This window comes from Haliotis cracherodii, unplaced genomic scaffold (genome assembly GCF_022045235.1).
Source record: "Haliotis cracherodii isolate W230 unplaced genomic scaffold, xgHalCrac1.p SCAF_11, whole genome shotgun sequence".
Classification (NCBI taxonomy): domain Eukaryota; kingdom Metazoa; phylum Mollusca; class Gastropoda; order Lepetellida; family Haliotidae; genus Haliotis; species Haliotis cracherodii.
Genome location: NW_027266266.1, coordinates 38,032,125 through 38,055,470, shown reverse-complemented (window position 1 = coordinate 38,055,470; position 23,346 = coordinate 38,032,125). Strand labels below are relative to the sequence as shown.

The window sequence follows — 23,346 nt, the reverse complement described above, 5'->3', positions numbered from 1 at the left end:
TATTTGTCCTAATTGCTATTTATTAGTTGATAAATCAGTTAGTATTGATCCGTTTATGTTTTGAAAGTTATTTCTGATAGTTTCCTAAGGAACTGATATTTTTTCCTTAATCTTTTTTATCTTTATCTTTTTTCAATAAATTTACTAAGAAGGTTTTAAGAAACAAAGAATAAGATATGTTCAGATTCAATATGTTTTCGTTTAATTCTTCCTCAGAGTACATTTTGTCTGCATATTCACGTATTTTTTCTGTTAATGTGTTTTTAACTATTGTAGTGTACTCTTCGTTTTGTAACATTGAAGTATTTAATTTTCTCTTTCCTTACGGGAAATCAGCACGAAAGCGACAAGTTGAACGTTTGAAACAGAACTATCGCCCACACATTTCCATAAATAAGGTCATATGGCCGGTATTGATCTAATTCCAGGGAGGTAAAATAAATTACTTCCATGACTGTTTAAGAAGCCTATAATCTTCTTCAAATTCCCGAGATGATGCAATTTGAATGTCCTCTCAAAAGGGGATATTAGTCACACAAAAACCGTTTCTCCGAGTTAAAGGAGGCGTCTGCAAGGGGTGCCCTGACTTGACGGTAGCAAGCCGAGTGAAAAGTAAATCTTTTCGTCATAAAACTTGTATCCTGATAACAGATGTTGAATATTATAAGAAGTTTCATGTGAACCTGACGCTCATCAGCAGACATCTGACTAATACCACCCACGGGGTGTAAAATTAACATTTGGTACAATATGTTGCCCACTGTGCATAGTCAAACCTACGTTCTGCCAAACCTACGTTGACCTGGTTGTTTTAACAATCCTTTTAAGTGGGTGCATACAGCACTAAAGCATCGACCATTTGATATTTTCGGGGGAATGGGATTTTGCTTTGAGACTAGATATTTCTTAAGCAACGACTGCAAAACCAGATAATTTTTGGTAATTACAAATTATGAGCCAAAGAAAATCCCAGGCCCCTATTCGATATGAGCCCGCATTCAATTGCCCACATGGCTGCAATATGTGAAGCCCATTTATGGTCAATCACGCCGTGAAAGTATTGGTTATTGCTGGAAGCGGAGTAAAACAGAGTTGATTGGTTTTGACAAGGATATCAATCTACATGTAGAAAAATTATGTATACATTTACCAGTAATTAAAGATATACATGTTATTCGCCTCAATTTGATGAACCAAACAGTTAGGTTTGTTAGTCGGACCGCGCCTAGAACAAATGTATGCATATTTATGTTAAACATGTCTTTTCAATTTGTTATTCGCTTTTCTAAACAAGCAATGTCATTGCATACATGCGTTTTAATTTTTCTGCCCTAATGACGTTAAACATTCTATGAAAAACGTCAGTAGTTCACAGAGATGACCTCTTAGATATATATATATGTTAAACGACCATCGGTAATGTGTGACAACCTGTATGAGTAAATGAAAAAAAACCCGTAAAACTTCTGTTTCACGAAAATCAATTGAGTGACTCAGTTCAAGCGACCAAGGTTAAGGCTATTGATCATCAGTATAAATTTGGGTAACTAGCTGTTACTTTTAGTAGCTGTTTCAAGAATGAAGATGATGTTCGCCTCCAACTGGTTCCCGTGTCTCTTACTAGCCATACTCGTTCCGGCAGCATCAGAAACCATAGAGGCGAAAACTAATGCTCTCTTGACATTTCTTGATGCAGTTGATACCGAACTTGGAGGCTTATTGGACGTCACCGACGATCAGTGTCCATGTCTTGGTAAGTAATACAATATACGGTTATTTATAGTGGCTGCATAGGTATTGAAGGAGCACCTCAAGTACCAAAAAGCTAACAATTTAACCCCTCTCTGTGAATGTGCGTGCGCGCGCGCGTCTATGTGCGTGTGTGTGTTTGTTTTGCTTTTGTTTGTGTGTGTTTGTCTCTGTGTGTGTGTGTGTGTGTGTGTGTGTGTGTGTGTGTGTGTGTGTGTCTGTCTGTCTGTCTGTCAATTCCGTGATTGATATTATCAGTAACTATGTACGCCATCGGGCAGCAATGATACACCACTCAACAAATCAACAAACCTGACACCCCCCCCCCCCCCCCCCCCCCCCTCGGACATTGAATCGCTTCGTAATAGTTTGTTTAGTCAGTATGTTAACCTGTACCTCCGCTGACATACTTCTTTACAAACGTGTTGCTTTTTCTCTTGTGACAATTCGGCCGCAGAGGTCCTGTGCACAGAAAGAAAACGTTTTGAAATAGTACTTTGGAAATAATACTAATTAATATTTTGAACATGCAATACAATATGCTTTTTTCTTGTGAGTTTTGATTATAAACTTAAATGTGGAATCGCGTCTAAATGATCTCATAAAAAAATATTAATTACGTAAGGATAAGATTTATGGATTTTAAAATATTAATTGTCTATGTTAATAAATGAAAGTTGTTGTAGCTGCAAAGTTAACGTGGCGCTGGACGTGTCCAATATAGACTCCAATACAATATTTGACCCTTTCGGCATGTTATTTTTATGTTTAAAACACTCTTTGTCGGGTATGCTTGGGGATGTAAACCCTTTGAGATCGGGGGTTGAAAATGTAAAATCTTCGGCCCCATTTCATCTCCCTTTCACCTCGTGTCTCACGTCCCAGAGAATAACCGAGGAGGATTGCTACACATTTCTATATTGGTGACTCTAGTATTTTAGAAAACTACGTGACTGATATTGTTTTGTTTGTACGTGGCTATCGTGTAATGTCCCCACTCGATGGTGAATGCCCACGAAGCATATGTCGGCTGATAAGAGGGAGATACATACGTTCCTTAAATTGCTGTCTGTCTCCAAATAGGAGCGGCATATATACGCACTGTCAATCTGCACCTCGATTGAAAAAGCGCTTTACTAGTAAGGCCCAATGTTGCCTCTTTGGTTGCATAATTTCATTTTTAAATCGAAAGTTCGAGGATCTTTTCGCGTCGTAAAATTATACAGAATTTCGAAATTTAGATTTTTGCTCGTAATTTCATTTATTTTCTCGTTGTTTCAAGTATTCATGTTTTGCAACATTTCGAGTTTTTCTCGTTATTTCGAATACTAGTATTTAGGTTCTAGTTCGTTGCAGTGTTTGTTATATTTGTTAGGAACATTCCTTGAATCCCCTTTTCATGACTAAGCAGCATGATGATATATGAACTTATGTTTTCCTCAGCTTTGTTCTACACCCTGTCGGATGTTGTTAAGTGTTTTTTTCAGGATTTGATGAGGCACTTTCCGAGTTACAATATTGTGTTCAAAAGTTTATTACAATTATTTTCGTGTTGCTGTTTTGCGTTAAGATCATTAACTCGGAGCTGTAACATCAGGATGTTGTATGTGCCACAAACTTACAAACTTGTATCTGATATACTCTCTGTAGATATGGTCAGTCACGGATCTTGATCGTGGCGCTTTGACCCAACCCAAATATTGCTTGTATCTATTAATAGCGTCTACCGGATAGACAACATGCTTCTCCCAGTTCTACAATAAAGCACCTGTACAAGTGTGCCTGTAAGGTAATCCATCTCATTTGGTGTTCCCCATCCCCATGTCCAAAAGGACTGAGTGAGTGAGTGAGTTGGGCTTAACGCCGCGTTTAACAGTATTCCAGTTATATCACGGCGTGTCAGCTTAATGTGGGAGGAAATCCCGAAGTGATGTTTACCACTTCAGTGAAAACCACGAGCATGGGTGTGGTGCTTACAACCCTTAAAAAATAATCGGAGCGAACTGGGATTCGAACCCACAATCATAGGTTTCTGTCGTGCCAAAAGGACGCAACTCTGCACAGCGAATTGCGGCGCCTTGGACGACTGGGCCACCCGTGCCCCCTGTACAAAAAGGAACGAAAATAGCAGAAACAGATAGCATGCTCCAAAATATACCTATAGTTGCAGTTTCGAATAGGGGAAAGCTGAGAACTTTTGAGATGGACAGATCAAAGAGTTATTTCTTGTCTCCTAATGCCCCTAGAGATTTGTTTAATAAAATACACATCAGGTTATCAGCTCTGAAAAGGAGACTTGAGGCTTTCTTTAATAGTCGGGCTTGCGTGCGTGCGTATGTGCGTGTGTGTTTCTGAGTGAGTGTTTTTTGACATTCAAAGAATCATCTTGAGCGGGACGGTAATTGGAGGTGGGCAAACAAATAAACTATGATTCGCATAGAATATCCAAATGCTGGGAATAAATGTATTAACGGGATTCACAGACCCATGAGACCTTTGGGACACCAGGAATATCCAGGGGGAGATTTGAATAACGATCGCGTGTCCACAGTGTGCGAACAGGTAGATTGTGGGTCATCAAACCGGGAAGCGTTGGTCTTTAACAGACTGTCGTGTAAAGCACACGCACTCACTTACTGGTGTGGGGAATTAATTGAATGTTCTTCTTAATTGTTATTGATGACAGGGTGGTCAGGTTCGCTGACTTGGTTGATGCATGTCCACGTATCCCAATTGCCTTGGTTGATGCTCATGATGTCAATCACTGGATTGTCTGGTCCACACTCGATTGTTTTTCAGACCGCTGTCATATAGCTGGAATATTGCTGAGTGTGGCGTTAAACAAAAAAACACACTAAATTTTGTGAAAACTCTTGCTCAAACGCTGTTTGATCCGGCTTTAGTAAACATTCATAGGTTTACTCAATCTTTTCAAACGTTTTATTATTGACATGAGTGATGAATGATGTCAGGTACAATTTTCACTTGGACCGTTTGTTTTTGTGTTGGATTTGTTTCTTGCGGACAATTGTCTTGGCTCTGCATGTATATGTGACGGGTGCCATCGGTGGGTCAGAATGCTTATCATTTGGTATTTTGAATTCTTTTAAACAGTGATTGCTATTCTATTCATGGCAACAAGCATAAAGTTTTGTTTTTAGTCCGTGGTGTTTCCAAGTTAGAAATTTTCCCAAGCAACCTCTACTGGTGGTGTGACGGTCGAATAGCCTAGTGGTTAAAGCGTTCGCTCGTCACGCCGAAGGCCCGGGTTCGATTCCCGACATGGGTACAATGCGTGAGGCCCATTTCTGGTGTCCCCGCCGTGATATTATTGGAATATTGTTAAAAGCGGCGTAAAACCTCACTCACTATACTGGTGGTAGTCAGGCTCGGTGACCTAGTTGATAGCACGTCAACGTAGTCCGACGGCCAGAATCGTTGCTCATAATATCAATCGCTGGATATGTCTGATCCATACTTGAACATCTACAGGCTGCTATTATTAAGCTGGTGCACCAAGGACTTGGGCGTTAAACCTAAGTGTATTGTTTGAATATCAGTATTTGTGTGGCAACAGTTTGGTAACTCGCAAAGCAAACACAGATTAATTGAACAGTAACGAATTTTCACCATTACAATCGAGTGACAAAATGGTTTACAATGCCTTGTGGGCTCATGTGACTTTTTAGTCTGTCTTCATTATGGCGTTCGGATATTAGGCAGTATATATATCTATTGTCACAATTTACGTTACCCCGACACATTAAATCACATTATCATCGCACGGGACTTTTATTGGTGTACGATTAAAAATAGCTTCATATGCCACTCTTTTTGGCTCGATGATGGTGTCATTTCGCACCGTTTGCAGTTAATTGCATATCCAAATATCTACATACAGTGTTTATACACAATAGCATCATCAGAGGTACACTTACATTTTGCTCGGTGTTTTTGCAGAATGTAATTTAACAAATGTGGGTTGGCAAATTAACTTGGCAGCTGCATATAACTGAAATATTGTTCAGTGCTAAACAGCAAACGGGAGAACAAGTTGTAATGGTTGTTTTCCTTATGAATCATCAATCTTCTTGCAGATGACGTAACCCTGATTGGAAACGAAACAATTCAAGATGTGGATTGCTTTGAAACGAAGGTTGAAGTCTTCAGAAGTCACTTGAATAACTTAATTAGAAATCTCCAATCTCTCGGGAATGCCAGCTCATCAGCTTGCCCCAACCGTATGTTTTTTTAGGTCAATTACACTAAATATCATATATAGTAATAAGAGCGACATGGTTAAACCACTCATCAAGTGTTGATTGGACCAGATCCATGGCATTCGGATGGACCATACCGACAGTCAGAGCAAGTCTGAAACAGGGCATGTAAATATATCACTTTGCCAGCTCTGGTATGAAACCGACGAGCGCGGGTATGGTTTGGAAGCCCAAGAAACATAACCAGGGCGAATCTGGAATTCGAACCGACGACTTAACTCCAGTTGCAAAATGAATTGCGACGCCTTGGACTACAATGAATTACAGTCATTATATCAAAGGGCAATTGTGCAAGGGAATTTGCACACATCCCTCTGATCACATGTGCCATCCTGTGTTCGATGTAGCTTTAAACATGGTAAGTATATTGTTGGTTCGAGAACATGCATATTCTATATGTGTTTATTTGTTTTCCAATTCCTTTTCTCAAGGTACCGGTTCGGTGTTCGTGGCCGCTTGTGATTCCACTTTTGTTTCGGAGCTGGACCCTAATGGTGTCATCCAAAATGGCTTTGAATTATCTTCGAATATTTCGGGGTGGACGGTGGGACCGACTACTGCGAGCTCGTTTGAGTTTGACTACTTTGCAAACGATCCGTTTGTACTCCGATGTCTACAAACGCCAAGTGGTGTCGAGGTTATTCTGGGTAACAGCTCTGGTATGTTAATGACAACTTCTCTTTATTTTCAACCTTTGATATCAATGTCTCCACATTCAGTCCTTAATCACACTGGACTTAGTGGATAGAGAGTCGAGAGTGGAAGGGTCGTCGTTTGATCCCTGCCACATTATATCAAAAGACATTAAAAAATTATACGTGCGGCCCTGCCTGACGTTAAGGAAATCAAACAAAGACTGGTCGGTTAGGAGTGAGTAGCCATAAGGGGTATCCATATTAAACTGTGCGATGTTGGTGTGGTGTCGTGGTGAAGTGTAGGGTGATGTTGAGAGGTATATATATGAGTAAGATGGGGCGATTTGGGGTGGACATTGTATGGTGTTTAGTGTAGGTCGCGTTCAAGATTATTGCCCTTATATAGCGACGTGCATGTACGTGTGTGTGTTTGTATGGCTGCTTGTACTAGTTCGGACTGATGCCGATTTATAGTGGTAGCTCACTGAGATACCATGCCGCAGTTTAACATGAATATCCCACTCAGACACAGTATACTGACCTCGAACCGACCAGTCCTTGTTTTAGCCCCTTGATGCCGAGCACCAGTCAGGGTAACAACAAGTACCATCTTTTAACGTCTTTTGGTCTGATGCGGCGGGGATCGAACCCCGGACCTTCCGCTCCCCGGGCGGACACTCTACCACTAGACCACGGAGGCGGTCGTTTAGTGTAGGATGGCACAGGGAAGTGTATAAGGTGGTTTAGGATGGCACTCAATATTGTGAAATGACCGGTCCCTAACTGCAATTTCATGGAAGACGATATTTTACGTACCTTCAAATGTCACTGACTAATTATGAGTTATCTTTCGTATACATTGTACAACCGCTTCCAATAACAATACTCTTCTTCTTGTTATTGGCATTGAGTGAATGAGTGAGTGTGTGAGTGAGTGTGGTTTTACCTCTTCTTTATCAATATTCCAGTGATATTACGTTTGGGGTGGGAGAAATGACAAATGACACATTGAACTTATAGTGGTGTGATGAGTGGAAGCTTAAACCGCTAGGCCACCTCACCGCCCCGACGTGTTTTTGAAACCAAATGAACTATGTCTCCTTTGTTCATAGCGAGTGTATGACATGTAACAGGTCTGTACGCTTTTGTTGACAGATGCTCCATTAACATCGTCAGTTGTTGGAACTGGCATTGCTTACTTTGAGCCAACGGATGAAGTGTATGTCGCCTTGACATTTACCAACGCCTCACTGAATGGGGTTTATGCCTTCAACAGGACCGGCTTTCCGGATATCAGGCTGGTCTTCCCGTATGATGGCCCCACTGGGTTGCTCTACCTATCTGGAGGGTATGTAGATAACGTACATTAGGAAATTATCCTTGAATCCGAGAACTGATTCTCACAGTCACTGTTGCCTTTTGAATGCAGATGAGGATGAGGTTGCTTTTTATGGCAACTAATTTGAATGCTGGTAGCTCCTTGATGGATTTTGCATAATGTCATCCTTACACAATGACCTCATTTAGCCTCAGGTTCAAATATTATTTACGACAGGTAGACGTTTCTGACCTTCGCTCACGATACGACCTTCTAATCTTCATGTTCAAATGAACATTATAGAATAATTATTTTCCCATTATAAGAAAGGTAGCTGCCTATTTGATTTTTCTCAGCCCTCCGTCTTACGAGTCTATCAAATCCAATTCAATCACGTGTTTCTTCTTGCAGATCTCTCTATATGGCTGATGGTTTGAAGGTCGTAAGGATTAGGGAAGGCGAACCTTCATGGACGACAATAGTGTTCTGGCCTATAGATCCCGTTGCGTTTGCAGTTGATGATGATGGTGAGTAGGATGGGACTGAACAATAGGAAGGAAAGAGTGAAGGAATGGATACAAATGTCTTGAAACGTAGAAACATTGTCCTTCCTGTTCGATTGTTGTTTCTTTGTACAAGAAAAAGTCATATATTTGTTGCGAGGAACAGTGATGCTTAGTCCACATGCTGCATTTCTGAGGCGTATAAGTATGTTAAATGGCACTCCAAACTCAGTTGAGGTTTTAATAATTTAACGTTTATGACGAACATGCTTAAAATGAACTAACGGATATAACGAACTGTTTTAGATCCCTTACATTTGCTTTTTGTTTTAGTTGAAATGCTTATAACGAACTACGTTTATAACAAAGTTAACTAAAAGTAGTGGTCCCCTTGAGTTCGTTGTAACCGTAGTTTACTGTACATGATATTCGGTCATCAAACATCCCCAAAATCAACATTGTGACTACTGATTTCTAGCTTTGTCTCCACTTGTGACAATCTTGCGTGAATCACTGCGTAAATTCTGTTATGCAAGTCATTTATGTCTATGATACAGAAAACGTCGTGTTCTGTGACGGCGCTGGCTCCCTATTTATATTCAAACCAGCGATGGGATCATTCATGCAGTTGAAAGTGCCAACCCAAGGCCTAGTCTGTGGATCAATCGATTTATCCACTGATGGCCTTATCTACGTCGCATACGATGGCCAGTCGTAAGTAAACATTTTTTCCAAACAAAACTACGTGAAATCAACTGTTATATGTAATACGGTTGTTTGACTTTAATTATCAATATTTGACTTCTGTGTTCAACATCACACTAACCTGTATAGGTTCGATCTGCATTTGGTAAGTCTGTCAAGTCGTCGGTAGGTAACGAATGTACTTCAAGCTGTGTGACATTTTAACCCTTAACTTACGATCACAGGAACCTGGCACAACGAAGGGACTTTGCACAACGAGGCATTACACTACTGGGCTGCTCCGATGATGGATAGCTAGACAGAAACTGTTAACTTGACTATAGAGATGAAAGCTATATTGTTGTGGGCTTCTGATCACAACTTGAATAATCATGTGGTTATTGTTACTTTCAGTGAACTTGTGAGATCATTATTGATAGATACAGGGTCGGTGGTGGTGTTGTTGCATAATGGTAATCAGATGTATATACCTCATCAGTGTATATTGATACGTTCCCGATAATGACTGTCTCTGTGATTTTTATTGAATAAGGTAATTCATAACGATGTATTTGTGTATTTGTGTACGTAGAGTGGGGGGGTGGGGGGGGGGGGGGGGATATGATTCGTTGATGGCTTATTTGTACACACAGTTCTTCATTTGTGAATACTTTCCCAAGGATGACTTTGATTAGTGTCATTTTATATAATAAAGAGAGTCCTGTGAACTGAATCCTTCAAGGACGGCATCCCAGCGTCAATGGAATGGAAGATCATTGGGTTAAAGGATTCCATTCATTTTCTGACCTACGTTAATGTATGTTGTTCATCATTTACATATTTTGTTTACCTTCCTTATCATAAATATTACCTTGCCTCAATCAGCTGTTTTTTGCAAAAAACAACCGTATTTTATACCTGTATAATGTTTGTTTGTTGCAGAGCCCTTGAGGTTTACAACTCTTCCTCGAGTGAATTTGTTGAAAACTTGAACTACACTTTGGCAGTCCCAACAGACTGTCCGATTGTCCTGGTTGACCCTAGAATGTGGTATGCAATGTTTGATATGAGTAGCAACACAATAAGTCTGGATTATAATACACCTTATAAATTTGCATTTGACAGAAAAAAATCAATGTTTTCCAAAATAATAATTTATTGCCTCTACAATGACGTATTTCCTTTCAATCACACATCACAACAGCGTACATGGTGTACATTTATACCAGTTTAGTACATCGTCAAAACTTCACGGCTGCGTACGCGCGCATATATGTGAGGGGGCATTCATGTTTACTTCAAATCTGCATTCGTCTTTTCAGATCGTGATCGGACACCACGTTGTCATCAGAGAGTGTAACCATGTCTACAGACAATAAAACATGTTGACACTATACATGATAGCTGTTGTTGCTCGTCACCAGTGATGTATAGGATTGAGAAGCTGAATAACGGCTTTCTCCATAATTTTATTTGACGCCGACTGATATTTGACCGCTTTGAACAGTATGTCAGTCAAATCACCAAACATTTGCATCAGTTTGATGTGTGAGGAACCAATGTTATCAAACACTATTTGAGAGTGCTTTCGATGTAGTCGGGGTCGTACAATTGATGGTCATCAGTTGGTTCTCATGCTTTTGGAAAGAGTACTCTCGCTTTTATCTACTTTGAAAAAGATCTAACAAACCAAGCATCCTAATCAGGGTGATTCTGGGATTCGAACCCAGGTCCAGGTGTTTAGACTCAGCACAACGAACTTCGACCCCTTAGTCGACTGGGCAAACGGTGTCCTAAAAGGGCCATATATGTAGATTATGGTGTAATGAATCAATCAGCCATGCGGGCGGTAAGGTAGCCTAATGGTTAAAGCATTCGCTCGTCACGCCGAAGACCCGGATGCGATTCCTGACATGGGTACAATGTGTGAAGCCCATATCTGGTGTCCCCCGCCGTGATATTGCTGGAATATTGCTAAAAGCGGCGTAAAACCACACTCATTCACTCACCCAATCAACCATGCTCTGTTGAAGTTTTACTTTCTATAGTATGTGTTAATTGCAATGATAGTTTCATAATGACACTCTACTGTATTTACGTGTATTTGTGTTGACGTCATCTAATATTCAAAAGAAAATGAGGTGGCTTTCCGAAAAGCTCAGTGTATTCTCGCGAGCCAACACTCGAAATGAGAAGAACATGATCTTCTCGACACATTTACAATTCTTGGGTACGCCCATGCTCTTTTTACCACTTCACACCAATTACTTCAATACACAAACTTGTACACAACACTTCTAATGCTATGGTATAATAACGTTGTAGAATATCAATAAACATAAAGATGTGGAAGGGAGCTTGCACACACGCACACGCACACGCGCACACGCACACACACATACACACACACGGCATGGGTGGCGGGCATATGCATAGAAGGGAAACGGCGTTGTTGAAGGGAGCTTGCACACACGCACACACGCACACGCACACGCACACGCACACACACATACACACACACAGCATGGATGGCTGGCATATGCATAGAAGGGAAACGGCGTCATACACCTTACAGATTGCACACGCACACACGCACACGCACACGCACACACACGCACACACACACACGCGCGCACGCACGCACGCACACACACGCACACACACGCACACACACGCACATACCTGGGTTTTGTTGGGTAGCATGTTGCACACTAAAATTACAATATTGTAGAAATAAAATTCAGCTAATTTCGGTCAGTTCATGTCTCAGTCTATTAACAGAAATATACCTGCAAATAATTTCGTGAAGTTTTTAGAATAGCTACATATTTATTGTGCAGAAACCGATCAATCACTGTCGTTAGTTGACTAGTTATGAGACATAAATAGAATCAACCTTGCTAACACGTAAATAAAGATGCGAGGTTTTATAGATGAAAGGCATCTTGATATGTTCACGAGATAACTGAAACAGTCTATAGATGAATGGCGAGCTGAGGTTTCTGGTGCACACACATACCCACACCACATGTATGTTAGTAAATAGATTGCACTGAATCAAACTTTAATCAAATGACAGGTTTGTTTCTTGTTGAACGCTGTTTTTATTAAATAATCGAGTCTAGACCAGATAATCCAGTGATCGACATCATGAGCATCAATCCACGCAAATGGGATACGATGACATGCATAAATCAAGTCAGCGACCTCGTTAGTCGTCTCTCACGACAAGCATAGTCGCCTCTTAGAACAAGCATGGGTTGCAGAGGGCCAATTCTCGCCTGGATGCTCACGGATGTAAATAACAGGTACCGCTATATTATCGAATTCTTTCTTTAGTGTTTGGATAAGATTGAACGCATGTGATCAGTTCATTTGTTCTCATGTCTACCCTTTCTGACTTAAGATAGAACTTACATATATGCCTCCGGATATCAAACATTTTGAACTGTACGCTTAAAATCCAGGAGCTGTTGTTTGATGAACCAGTGTTACAAATTAGTTGACACACGCTTACCGGTGATAAACGATAAAACACCGAACATGATGGCTGAAATTAGTCATTGTATACACTGTATGCAGGACAACTTTAACATAACGACCCATACATAGCAGACTGGAAAAAAGAATCACCACTCACGACATGTGAAATGAGGCTAGATAAGTGACTGGAACAGATGATAGATTGATACTGTGGAATAAGTGAGTCTGATCGGACATTGATGTGGGTTGAGTGATGGTGAATGGGGTAACACTGATGGTGGTCGGTATGTGAAGGTGGGTGGGGTATGACTGGAGATGGTTGGTGTGTGATGAGATTGATGGTAGGTGGGGTAACACTGATGGTGGTCGGTATCTGATGGTGGGTTGAAGTAACACTAGAGATGGTCGGTATGTGATGAGAGTGATAGTGGGTGACGTATGACTACAGATGGTCGGTATGTGATGAGAGTGATGGTAGGTGGGGTAACACTGATGTGGTCGGTATCTGATGGTGGGTTGAAGTAACACTAGAGATGGTCGGTATGTGATGAGAGTGATGGAGGGTGGGGTAACACTGATGATGGTCGGTATGTGATGAGAGTGATGGTGGGTGACGTATGACTACATGTGGTCGGTATGTGATGAGAGTGATGGTTGGTGGGGTAACACTGGAGATGGTCGGTATGTGAAGAGAGTGATTGTGGGTGTGGTAATACGGATTATGGTCGGTATGTGATGAGAATGTTGGTGGGTTGAAGAAACACTGGAGATGGTCGATATGTGATGAGAGTGGTGGTGGGTTGAAATAACACTGGAGATGGTTGGTATTTGATAAGAGTGATGGAGGGTGGGGTAACACTGGATATGGTCGATATGTGATGAGAGTGATGTTTCGTGTGGTAACACTGGATATGGTCGATATGAGATGAGAGTGATGGTGGGAGGGGTAACATTGGTGATGGTCGGTATGTGATGAGAGTGATGGTGGGTGGGGTCCACACTGGAGATGGTCGGTATGTGATGAGAGTGATGGTGGGTTGAAGAAACACTGGAGATGGTCGATATGTGATGAGAGTGGTGGTGGGTTGAAGTACCATTGGAGATGGTTGGTATTTGATAAGAGTGATGGAGGGTGGGGTAACACTGGATATGGTCGATATGTGATGAGAGTGATGTTTCGTGTGGTAACACTGGATATGGTCGATATGTGATGAGTGTGATGGTGGGAGGGGTAACACTGGTGATGGTCGGTATGTGATGAGAGTGATAATGGGTGGGGTAACACTGCAGATGGTCGGTACGTGATGAGAGTGATGGTGTGTGTGGTAACACTGGAGATGGTCGGTATGTGATGAGAGTGATGGTGGGTGGGGTAACACTGGATACAATCTGTATATGACGAGAGTGATGGTGAGTGGGGTAACACTGATGATGGTCGGTATGCGATGAGAGTGATGGTGAGTGGGGTAACACTGATGACGGTCGGTATGCGATGAGAGTGATGGTGTGTGGGGTAACACTGGAGACAGTCGGTATATGATGAGAGTGATGGTGAGTGGGGTAACACTGATGATGGTCGGTATGCGATGAGAGTGATGGTGTGTGGGGTAACACTGGAGTAGGTCGGTCTGTGATGAGAGTGATAGAGGGTGGGGTAACACTGATGATGGTCAGTATGTGATGAGAGTGATGTGGGTTGGGTAACACTGGAGAAAAACGGTATGTGATGAGAGTGATGGTGGGTGGGATAACACTGATGATGGTCAGTATGTGATGAGAGTGATGGTTCGTTGAAGTACCACTGGAGATGGTTGGTATTTCACAAGAGTGATGGTTGGTGGGGTAACACTGGATATGGTCGATATGTGATGAGAGTGATGTTTCGTGTGGTAACACTGGATATGGTTGATATGTGATGAGAGTGATGGTGGGAGGGGTAAGACTGATGATGGTCGATATGTGATGAGAGTGATGGTGGGTTGAAGTAACACTGGTGATGGTCGGTATGTGATGAGAGTGATGGAGGGTGGGGTAACACTGGAGATGGTCGGTATATGATCAGAGTGATGATGTGTGAGTAACACTGGAGATGATCGGTATGTGATGAGGGTGATGGTGTGTTAAGATAACACTGATGATGGTCGGTATGTGATGAGAGTGATGGTGGGTGGGGTAAGACTGATGATGGTCGGTATGTGATGAGAATGATGGTGGATTGGGTAACACTGGAGACACTCGGTATGTGATGAGAGTGATGGTGGGTGGGGTAACACTGATGATGGTCGGTATGTGATGAGAGTGATGGTGGGTTGAAGTAACATTGGAGATGGTCGGTATTTGATGAGAGTAATGGTGGGTGGGGTAACACTGGATATGGTCGATATGTGATGAGAGTGATGGTGTGTGGGGTAACACTGGAGATGGTTGGTATGTGATGAGAGTGATGGTGGGTTGGGTAACACTGGAGATGATCGGTATGTGATGAGAGTGATGGTGGGTTGGATAACACTGGATACAATCTGTTTATGATGAGAGTGATGGTGAGTGGGGTAACACTGATGACGGTCGGTATGCGATGAGAGTGATGGTGTGTGGGGTAACACTGGAGTAGGCCAGTCTCTGATGAGAGTGATAGAGGGTGGGGTAACACTGATGATGGTCAGTATGTGATGAGAGTGATGGTGGGTTGGGTAACACTGGAGAAAGTCGGTATGTAAATGAGAGTGATGGTGGGTGGGATAACACTGATGATGGTCAGTATGTGATGAGAGTGATGGTTCGTTAAAGTACCACTGGAGATGGTCGGTATGTGATGAGGGTGATGGTGTGTTAAGATAACACTGATGATGGTCGGTATGTGATGAGAGTGATAGTGGGAGGGGTAAGACTGATGATGGTCAGTATGTGAGGAGAGTGATGGTGGATTGGGTAACACTGGAGACAGTCGGTATGTGATGAGAGTGATGGTGGGATGGGTAACACTGGAAATGGTCGGTATCTGATGATAGTGATGGTGGGTTGGTAAAACTGGATATGGTCGATATGTGATGAGAGTGATGGTGGGAAGGATAACACCGGTGATGGTCGGTATGTGATGATAGTGATGGTGTGGGTGGTAACACTGGAGATGGTCGGTATGTGATGAGAGTGATGGTGGGTGGGGTAACACTGGAGATGATCGGTATGTGATGAGAGTGATGGTGGGTTGGGTAACACTGGATACAATCTGTATATGATGAGAGTGATGGTGAGTGGGGTAACACTGATGACGGTCGGTATGCGATGAGAGTGATGGTGTGTGGGGTAACACTGGAGATGGTCGGTATATGATGAGAGTGATGGTGAGTGGGGTAACACTGATGATGGTCGGTATGCGATGAGAGTGATGGTGTGGGGTAACACTGGAGTAGGTCGGTCTGTGATGAGAGTGATAGAGGGTGGGGTAACACTGATGATGGTCAGTATGTGATGAGAGTGATGGTGGGTTGGGTAACACTGGAGAAAGTCGGTATGTGATGAGAGTGATGGTGGGTGGGGTAACACTGATGATGGTCGGTATGCGATGAGAGTGATGGTGTGGGGTAACACTGGAGTAGGTCGGTCTGTGATGAGAGTGATAGAGGGTGGGGTAACACTGATGATGGTCAGTATGTGATGAGAGTGATGGTGGGTTGGGTAACACTGGAGAAAGTCGGTATGTGATGAGAGTGATGGTGGGTGGGGTAACACTGATGATGGTCGGTATGTGTTGAGAGTGATGGTGGGTGGGGTAACAATGATGATGGTCGGTATGTGATGAGAGTGATGGTTGGTAGGGTAACACTGAATATGGTCGGTATGTGATGAGAGTGATGGTGGGTGGGGTAACAGTGGAGATGGTCGGTATGAGATGAGAGTGATGGTGGGTTGATGTTACACTGGTGATGGTCGGTATGTGATGAGAGTGAGGGAGGGTGGGGTAACACTGGAGATGATCGGTATGTGATTAGAGTGATGGTGGGTGGGGTAACACTGCAGATGGTCGGTATGTAATGAGAGTGATGGTGGGTTGGGTAACACTGGAGAAAGTCGGTATGTGATGAGAGTGATGGTGGGTGGGGTTACACTGATGATGGTCGGTATGTGTTGAGAGTGATGGTGGGTGGGGTAACACTGATGATGGTCGGTATGTGATGAGAGTGATGGTTGGTAGGGTAACACTGAATATGGTCGGTATGTGATGAGAGTGATGGTGGGTTGAAGTAATACTGATGATGGTCGGTATGTGATGAGAGTGGTGGTGGGTTGAAGTACCATTGGAGATGGTCGGTATTTAATGAGAGTGATGGTTGGTGGGGTAACACTGGATATGGTCGATATGTGATGAGAGTGATGTTTCCTTTGGTAACACTGGATATGGTCGATATGTGATGAGAGTGATGGTTGGAAGGGTAAAACTGATGATGGTCGGTATGTGATGAGAGTGATGGTGGGTGGGGTAACTGTGGAGATGGTCGGTATGAGATGAGAGTGATGGTGGGTTGATGTTACACTGGTGATGGTCGGTATGTGATGAGAGTGAGGGAGGGTGGGGTAACACTGGAGATTATCGGTATGTGATTAGAGTGATGGTGGGTGGGGTAACACTGCAGATGGTCGGTATGTGATGATTGTGATGGTGTGTGAGTAACACTGGAGATGGCCGGTATGTGATGATAGTGATGGTGGGTTAAGATGACACTGATGATGGTCGGTATGTGATGAGAGTGATGGTTGGTAGGGTAACACTGGAGATGGTCGGTATGTGATGAGAGTGATTGTGGGTGAGGTAACACTGATGATGGTCGGTATGTGATGATAGTGATGGTGTGTGGTGTAAAACTGGAAATGGTCGGTATGTGATGAGAGTGAAGATTGGTTGAAGTAACACTGGTGATGGTCGGTATGTGATGAGAGTGATGGAGGGTGTGGTAAAACTTGAGATGGTCGGTATGCGATGAGAGTGATGGTGTGTGGGGTAACACTGGAGTAGGTCGGTCTGTGATGAGAGTGATAGAGGGTTGGGTAACACTGATGATGGTCGGTATGTGATGAGAGTGATGGTGGGTTGGGTAACACTGGAGAAAGTCGGTATGTGATGAGAGTGATGGTGGGTGGGGTAACACTGATGATGGTCAGTATGTGATGAGAGTGATGGTGTGTGGGGTAACACTGATGATGGTCAGTATGTGATGAGAATGATGGTTGGTTGGGTAACACTGAATATGGTCGGTATGTGATGAGAGTGATGGTGGGTGGGGTAACACTGATGATGGTCGATATGTGATGAGAGTGATGGTGGGTGGGGTAACACTGATCATGGTCGATATGTGATGAGAGTGGTGGTGGGTTGAAGTACCATTGGAGATGGTCGGTATTTAATGAGAGTGATGGTGGGTGGGGTAACACTGGATATGGTCGATATGTGATGAGAGTGATGGTTGGAAGGGTAAAACTGATGATGGTCGATATGTGATGAGAGTGATGGAGGGTGGGGTAACACTGGAGATGATCGGTATGCGATGAGAGTGATGGTGGGTGGGGTAACACTGCAGATGGTCGGTATGTGATGAGAGTGAGGGAGGGTGGGGTAACACTGGAGATGATCGGTATGCGATGAGAGTGATGGTGGGTGGGGTAACACTGCAGATGGTCGGTATGTGATGAGAGTGATGGTGTGTGAGTAACACTGGAGATGGCCGGTATGTGATGAGAGTCATGGTGGGTTGGGTAACACTGGAGATGGTCGGTATGTGATGAGAGTGATTGTGGGTGAGGTAACACTGATGACGGTCGGTATGTGATGGTAGTGATGGTGTGTGGGGTAACACTGGAAACGGTCGGTATGTGATGAGAGTGAAGGTGGGTTGAAGTAACACTGGTGATGGTCGGTATGTGATTAGAGTGATGGAGGGTGGGGTAAAACTTGAGATGGTCGGTATGTGATGAGAGTGATGGTGGGTGGGGTAACACTTGAGATGGTCGGTATGTGATGAGAGTGATTCTGGTCGGGGTAACACTTGAGATGGTCGGTATGTGATTAGAGTGATTCTGGTCGGGGTAACACTGGAGATGGTCGGTATGTGATGAGAGTGATGGTTGGTGAGGGAACACGCGAGATTGTGATGATTTTGTGCGTTTGCTGAATTAAAATAAATTGATGGATGGTTAGATGGGCCGAGTGTCATGCGATTAAGTTGGGTGAGAAATAGTGAATAATAAGTTCGCTCTTGACGGAGCTATATTGGTCAAACACAGAGATATTTCATACATCCAAACAACATACCAGACAGCCCGGGACGGAGTAGATCAATAGTGCAATAAAGGCATGGGTTCACCTTTCAAGTGAAACAACTGTGGGAATTAGTCTGGTAGTTAATTCAAAGTACCGACGTTTACTACAATATCTGGAAAACTATTGGACCTACTCCAGTCAAAGTTGGAATGAAATTATTAAACAGTCATACATAACTCGATATTACATTTAAAGACAATCGGTGCATGACTATAAAATCTATCTATTTAGCTCTCACTATATTTCATCAACAACCAGACCTGTTCGTCACGGGTGAAACGAACATCCAACAGCCATCTGCATAAACAGCCATCTGCATAATGCTACCCCAGCGTCACAGGGCCATATGACACAGTTGAACCAATCAACTCAACTCAAAAGGGTGCACGGGAATCACGCAAGGGAAACAGGTGGAGCAGTGTGAAAAGCAGACACACTGGCAAAGCTAGCTCTGGACAGAGCATATCTGCAGCTTATTCCCGTCAACAGACTTAAGATAAAAGCAAACCCAAAGCCTTCATAGCCTACAAATGGCAAACCCAATGGGATGATTGGCAGGTGGCTACACAAAATTCAACTCAAGGTCCACATAACGCCATCCTTGTACTCAAATGAAAGGAAAGTTGAAGAAGCCATCTCACGCCTCATCCTCGGCCACAGAGAACACGATGATGCAATCAGCCTGAATCCACTGCTTTCTGGAATGTCAAAACCATGCTCCAACCCCAGCCCATACTCAGTTAAAACAAGAATTGCAGTTAGATTCAATAGCGAAGGACAGACTAACTCTTTTTTCTGAAAGATACACTCGAACGTATATATACAGAGCAGCCACAGAAATAAATTCATATATATATTAAACCTCCCAACAGATATGTATACCCAACACAAATACCTGAGTCCCAAAGGTGGGTGAGTCGGGCCGAATTGCTGAGGCAGGAGGCGACATTTTAAATACTTAACGCAACAACAATGAAGTGGTCGGTTTTGAGGGGATGTTGGCGAAAGTAAGGTTAGATGGGCTCTAATGATGTGATGTCGGCGATAATGAAGAGCGAGATGATGAGTAACATTGACGTGATGTGGGCGATACTGAAGTCATGTGGGATATCATAAGATCTTGCAAAGCCATGAATACACAAAGAATTAGTTTATATGACATATGATATTCAAAATATTTGCCGCTTAAGGTCAAACCTATTTATCAATAATTCCAGTAAATTAATGAAATCTAACCTCTAATCTCGATTCTTGTCATATTTCCTCCCTAACAGTTTTGAAAGTGTCAAAGTTTCAAAGTAGGTATGAACATATTTAGTTAATATGTGAATAATAACAAATTATAGTTTGTGGAAAATTACAAGTAATGTGTGAAATGCCAAGGTTTAACATACAGTATTCTCGAAATATATAATAAATCGACCGACCATAAATTGTAGTAACACATTGCGATGCCACATGTTGTAAACTTGATACTACTTTTCAGAACCCCTCACCAGGTTTCACAATCAGGTGACCAGCTGGCCACAGGGTACAATATAATTGGTGTCAGTTCAGCCTGATCAATATCTGACACACTCAAGAAATGGGGTAGGTTACATGTCGTAATATAGTTTACATTCTCCATGAAAAAAACTTAACTTGAACAATTCTGGAATTTTCTCATATTTAATTTAATCACGGAATATACAGCTTTAGAATAAAGAATAAATATATGACATTGTGCATGTTGGTAGACATTTAAAAGCTGTTTAAAAGATACTGGACCAGATACACGACCTCATATATCCCATAAATTACGCATTATATGTCATGTCATATTATTTGTTTGAATCTTGACTCAAGAGTCTAAATAGATGAAAATATACCCCTATCTTAATCTTAAAGTTTTTTTGTAATCTACGCTCCAATGACATAGGCAGGCCACATCGTGCACGCGTGCACGTGCCATTGCCGATTTCCTTCGGCTGGAGGCAATATCTTCCCTGGCCTTCCAGGAATCAAAATCTGAGCATGTTTGGGACTTAATCGGCAAAGTGTGTCAGATGAATCCATCAGTTCCAAATGTTGGCGAATTTTGTACCAAGACCTGCACCAGGAATTGGTTTTCCTGAACAGAATACCTAGCTGTCAAATCAAATGTACAGTCAATGCGGAGGAGGTGAGGTGAGGTGAAATGGGGTTTAACGTCGCATCCAAGATTATTGCACTTATATAGCGACGTGCATGCACGTGTGTGTGTTTGTGTGGCTGCTTGTACTAGTCCGGACTGATGCCGATTTAAAGTGCTAGCTCAATGAGATACCATGCTGCAGTTTAACATGAATACCCCACTCAGACACAGTATACTGACTCCGAGCCGACAAGTCCTTGTTTTAGCCCCTTAATGCCGAGCGCCAGACAGGGTAATAACAAGTACCATCTTTTAACGTCTTTTGGTATGACGCGGTCGGGGATCGAACCCCGGACCTTCCGCTCTCCGGGCGGACACTCTACAACTAGACCACGGAGGCGGTCCAATGCGGAGGAGGGTTCATGTTGTTATCCTGATCGGCAGGCGTTCCACCTGGTACTGACATTATGTTGTGAATTGAAACTTTTGCCATTTGTTGAGGGTTGGACGAGGGATCCACGGTTGTAACAGCACAAGTCACATGGCCATACTTGTCAGCCCATGGGTGGTAGCATAGGATTACTATGAAACATTTGGGGTGTGGCAATACTTTTTCCTTCGAAGATATTCCTATGAAACGTAAAGATTTGAAACTGTTTGAACGCTTTCAATGATGACATAACGTGTTAGATTGACATTCAAAAAATATTTTTATTCAAGTTTAACATAAATAGTTTGAACATAAATTCCAGCAATATATTTTGCTAGAAACTGTCAGATGGCGAGGGTTTTCGAACAAGAACCTTCTCACCAGGTACCAACGCCTTGTGTACAGCTGTTCACTCATGTGATAAAAAGTATGGTGTCATATTTCTTTTCACACGAAACCTAACCACGGTTAAAACACAAAATGTGTAATACCATTGTTAATTAATAGATATGACTGATAAACATATAGTAGTACATGTATATTATGTTTCAAAGCCAAGTATTCCTGACCATGGGACATGTGTCTGATCAATATCTGACCTTTACCAAAACATATGCAGGTTAGGCTGTATGTAACATTTCCCTTTTCTGTGAAAACGTAATAATTAACATATATTGGTTGCAGTACGTTACTTGTGAAGACGCCAGTTGTCGACCCAGCATCATTTATGCATGTTAGAGAAAAGTGTATTGTGATAGATGGTACAGTATATGGACAACGCACTGTGGAGATGGATGTTGGGGAGGTAGCTGGACGATTCTGAGCATGACTACAAAGGATGCATAGTATACCCTTAACAGTTTGCATGTTTTAGTACAACGTTGTCCATGGTTACAGGATGCATGGGGACCAAACACACAACAAGGCAGCATGTTTCTGCAAGCTTCAAAATGACTTGGTATCCTCTGCTAATGAAAATGGACAACGTTGTCTACCGCCAATTGAAATGGTTAAGTCCAATAGCTATTGTGTCAAATTCAGTTGATTATGCCCCTTCCACTTTTACGAGTGAGTGAGTGAGTGAGTGAGTTGGGTTTAAAGCCGCTTTTAACAATATTCCAGTTATATCGGGGCGTGTTAGCTTAATGTGCGAGGAAAGCCGGAAGTGATGCACGTCTCAGACGTTTACCACTTCGGTTAAAGCCACGAGCACGGGTATGGTGCTGACAAACCTAGAAACATTTGGCGAACCGGGATTCGAACCCACAATCATAGGTTTCTGGCGTGCCCAAGGGACGCAATTCTGCACAGCGAATTGCGGCGCCTTAGACGACTGGGCCACCCGTGCCCCCTCCACTTGGGCAGCGGAGTTTAAGAGGGGAAGAGAAAACCTCAAGATGATCAAAGATCAGAAAGAACTTCAACTGCCACCACTAAGGCAAAGTTATATAATACTGCCACCACCAAGGCATTATATATAATATCTTATATGATTAGGATTAATCGACAGCTCAATGATCAATACATTAACTATTCGATTCATTCCAACTAAAACCTTTTGTAAAGGATATAGTTATAAATTTGTATTACCCAATTGGGAAGGGAATCGAAGGTTCAGGCGCGCACCATCCACTGCTGACTTCTCATCACACGACGCAATATTAACTCCACAAATGACCATCCATTATTTCTTTGCCATGTCAATGTGGAACTAATGTAAATAGGAAGTCAACAGTTTGTGTACGAGCTACATATATACGATAAAGTGATACATTTTGCGGGGAGGTAACTCTTGTAAGACAATAGTTCCGCCAATGTGTTGTGAAGTATATAATAAA

At 42.5% G+C, this 23,346-nt stretch overlaps 1 protein-coding gene across 1 annotated transcript; it reads left to right on the top strand.

Annotated features, from left to right (window-relative positions):
- Positions 1-1,578: 1,578 nt before the first annotated feature.
- On the top strand, positions 1,579-22,331 carry LOC139455065 (uncharacterized). Its single transcript, XM_071236643.1, has 8 exons — positions 1,579-1,753; positions 5,847-5,990; positions 6,461-6,688; positions 7,820-8,012; positions 8,394-8,509; positions 9,043-9,199; positions 10,112-10,219; positions 22,193-22,331. The coding sequence occupies exons 1-8, from the start codon at positions 1,579-1,581 to the stop codon at positions 22,329-22,331; spliced, it is 1,260 nt and encodes a 419-aa protein (XP_071092744.1).
- Positions 22,332-23,346: the final 1,015 nt, after the last annotated feature.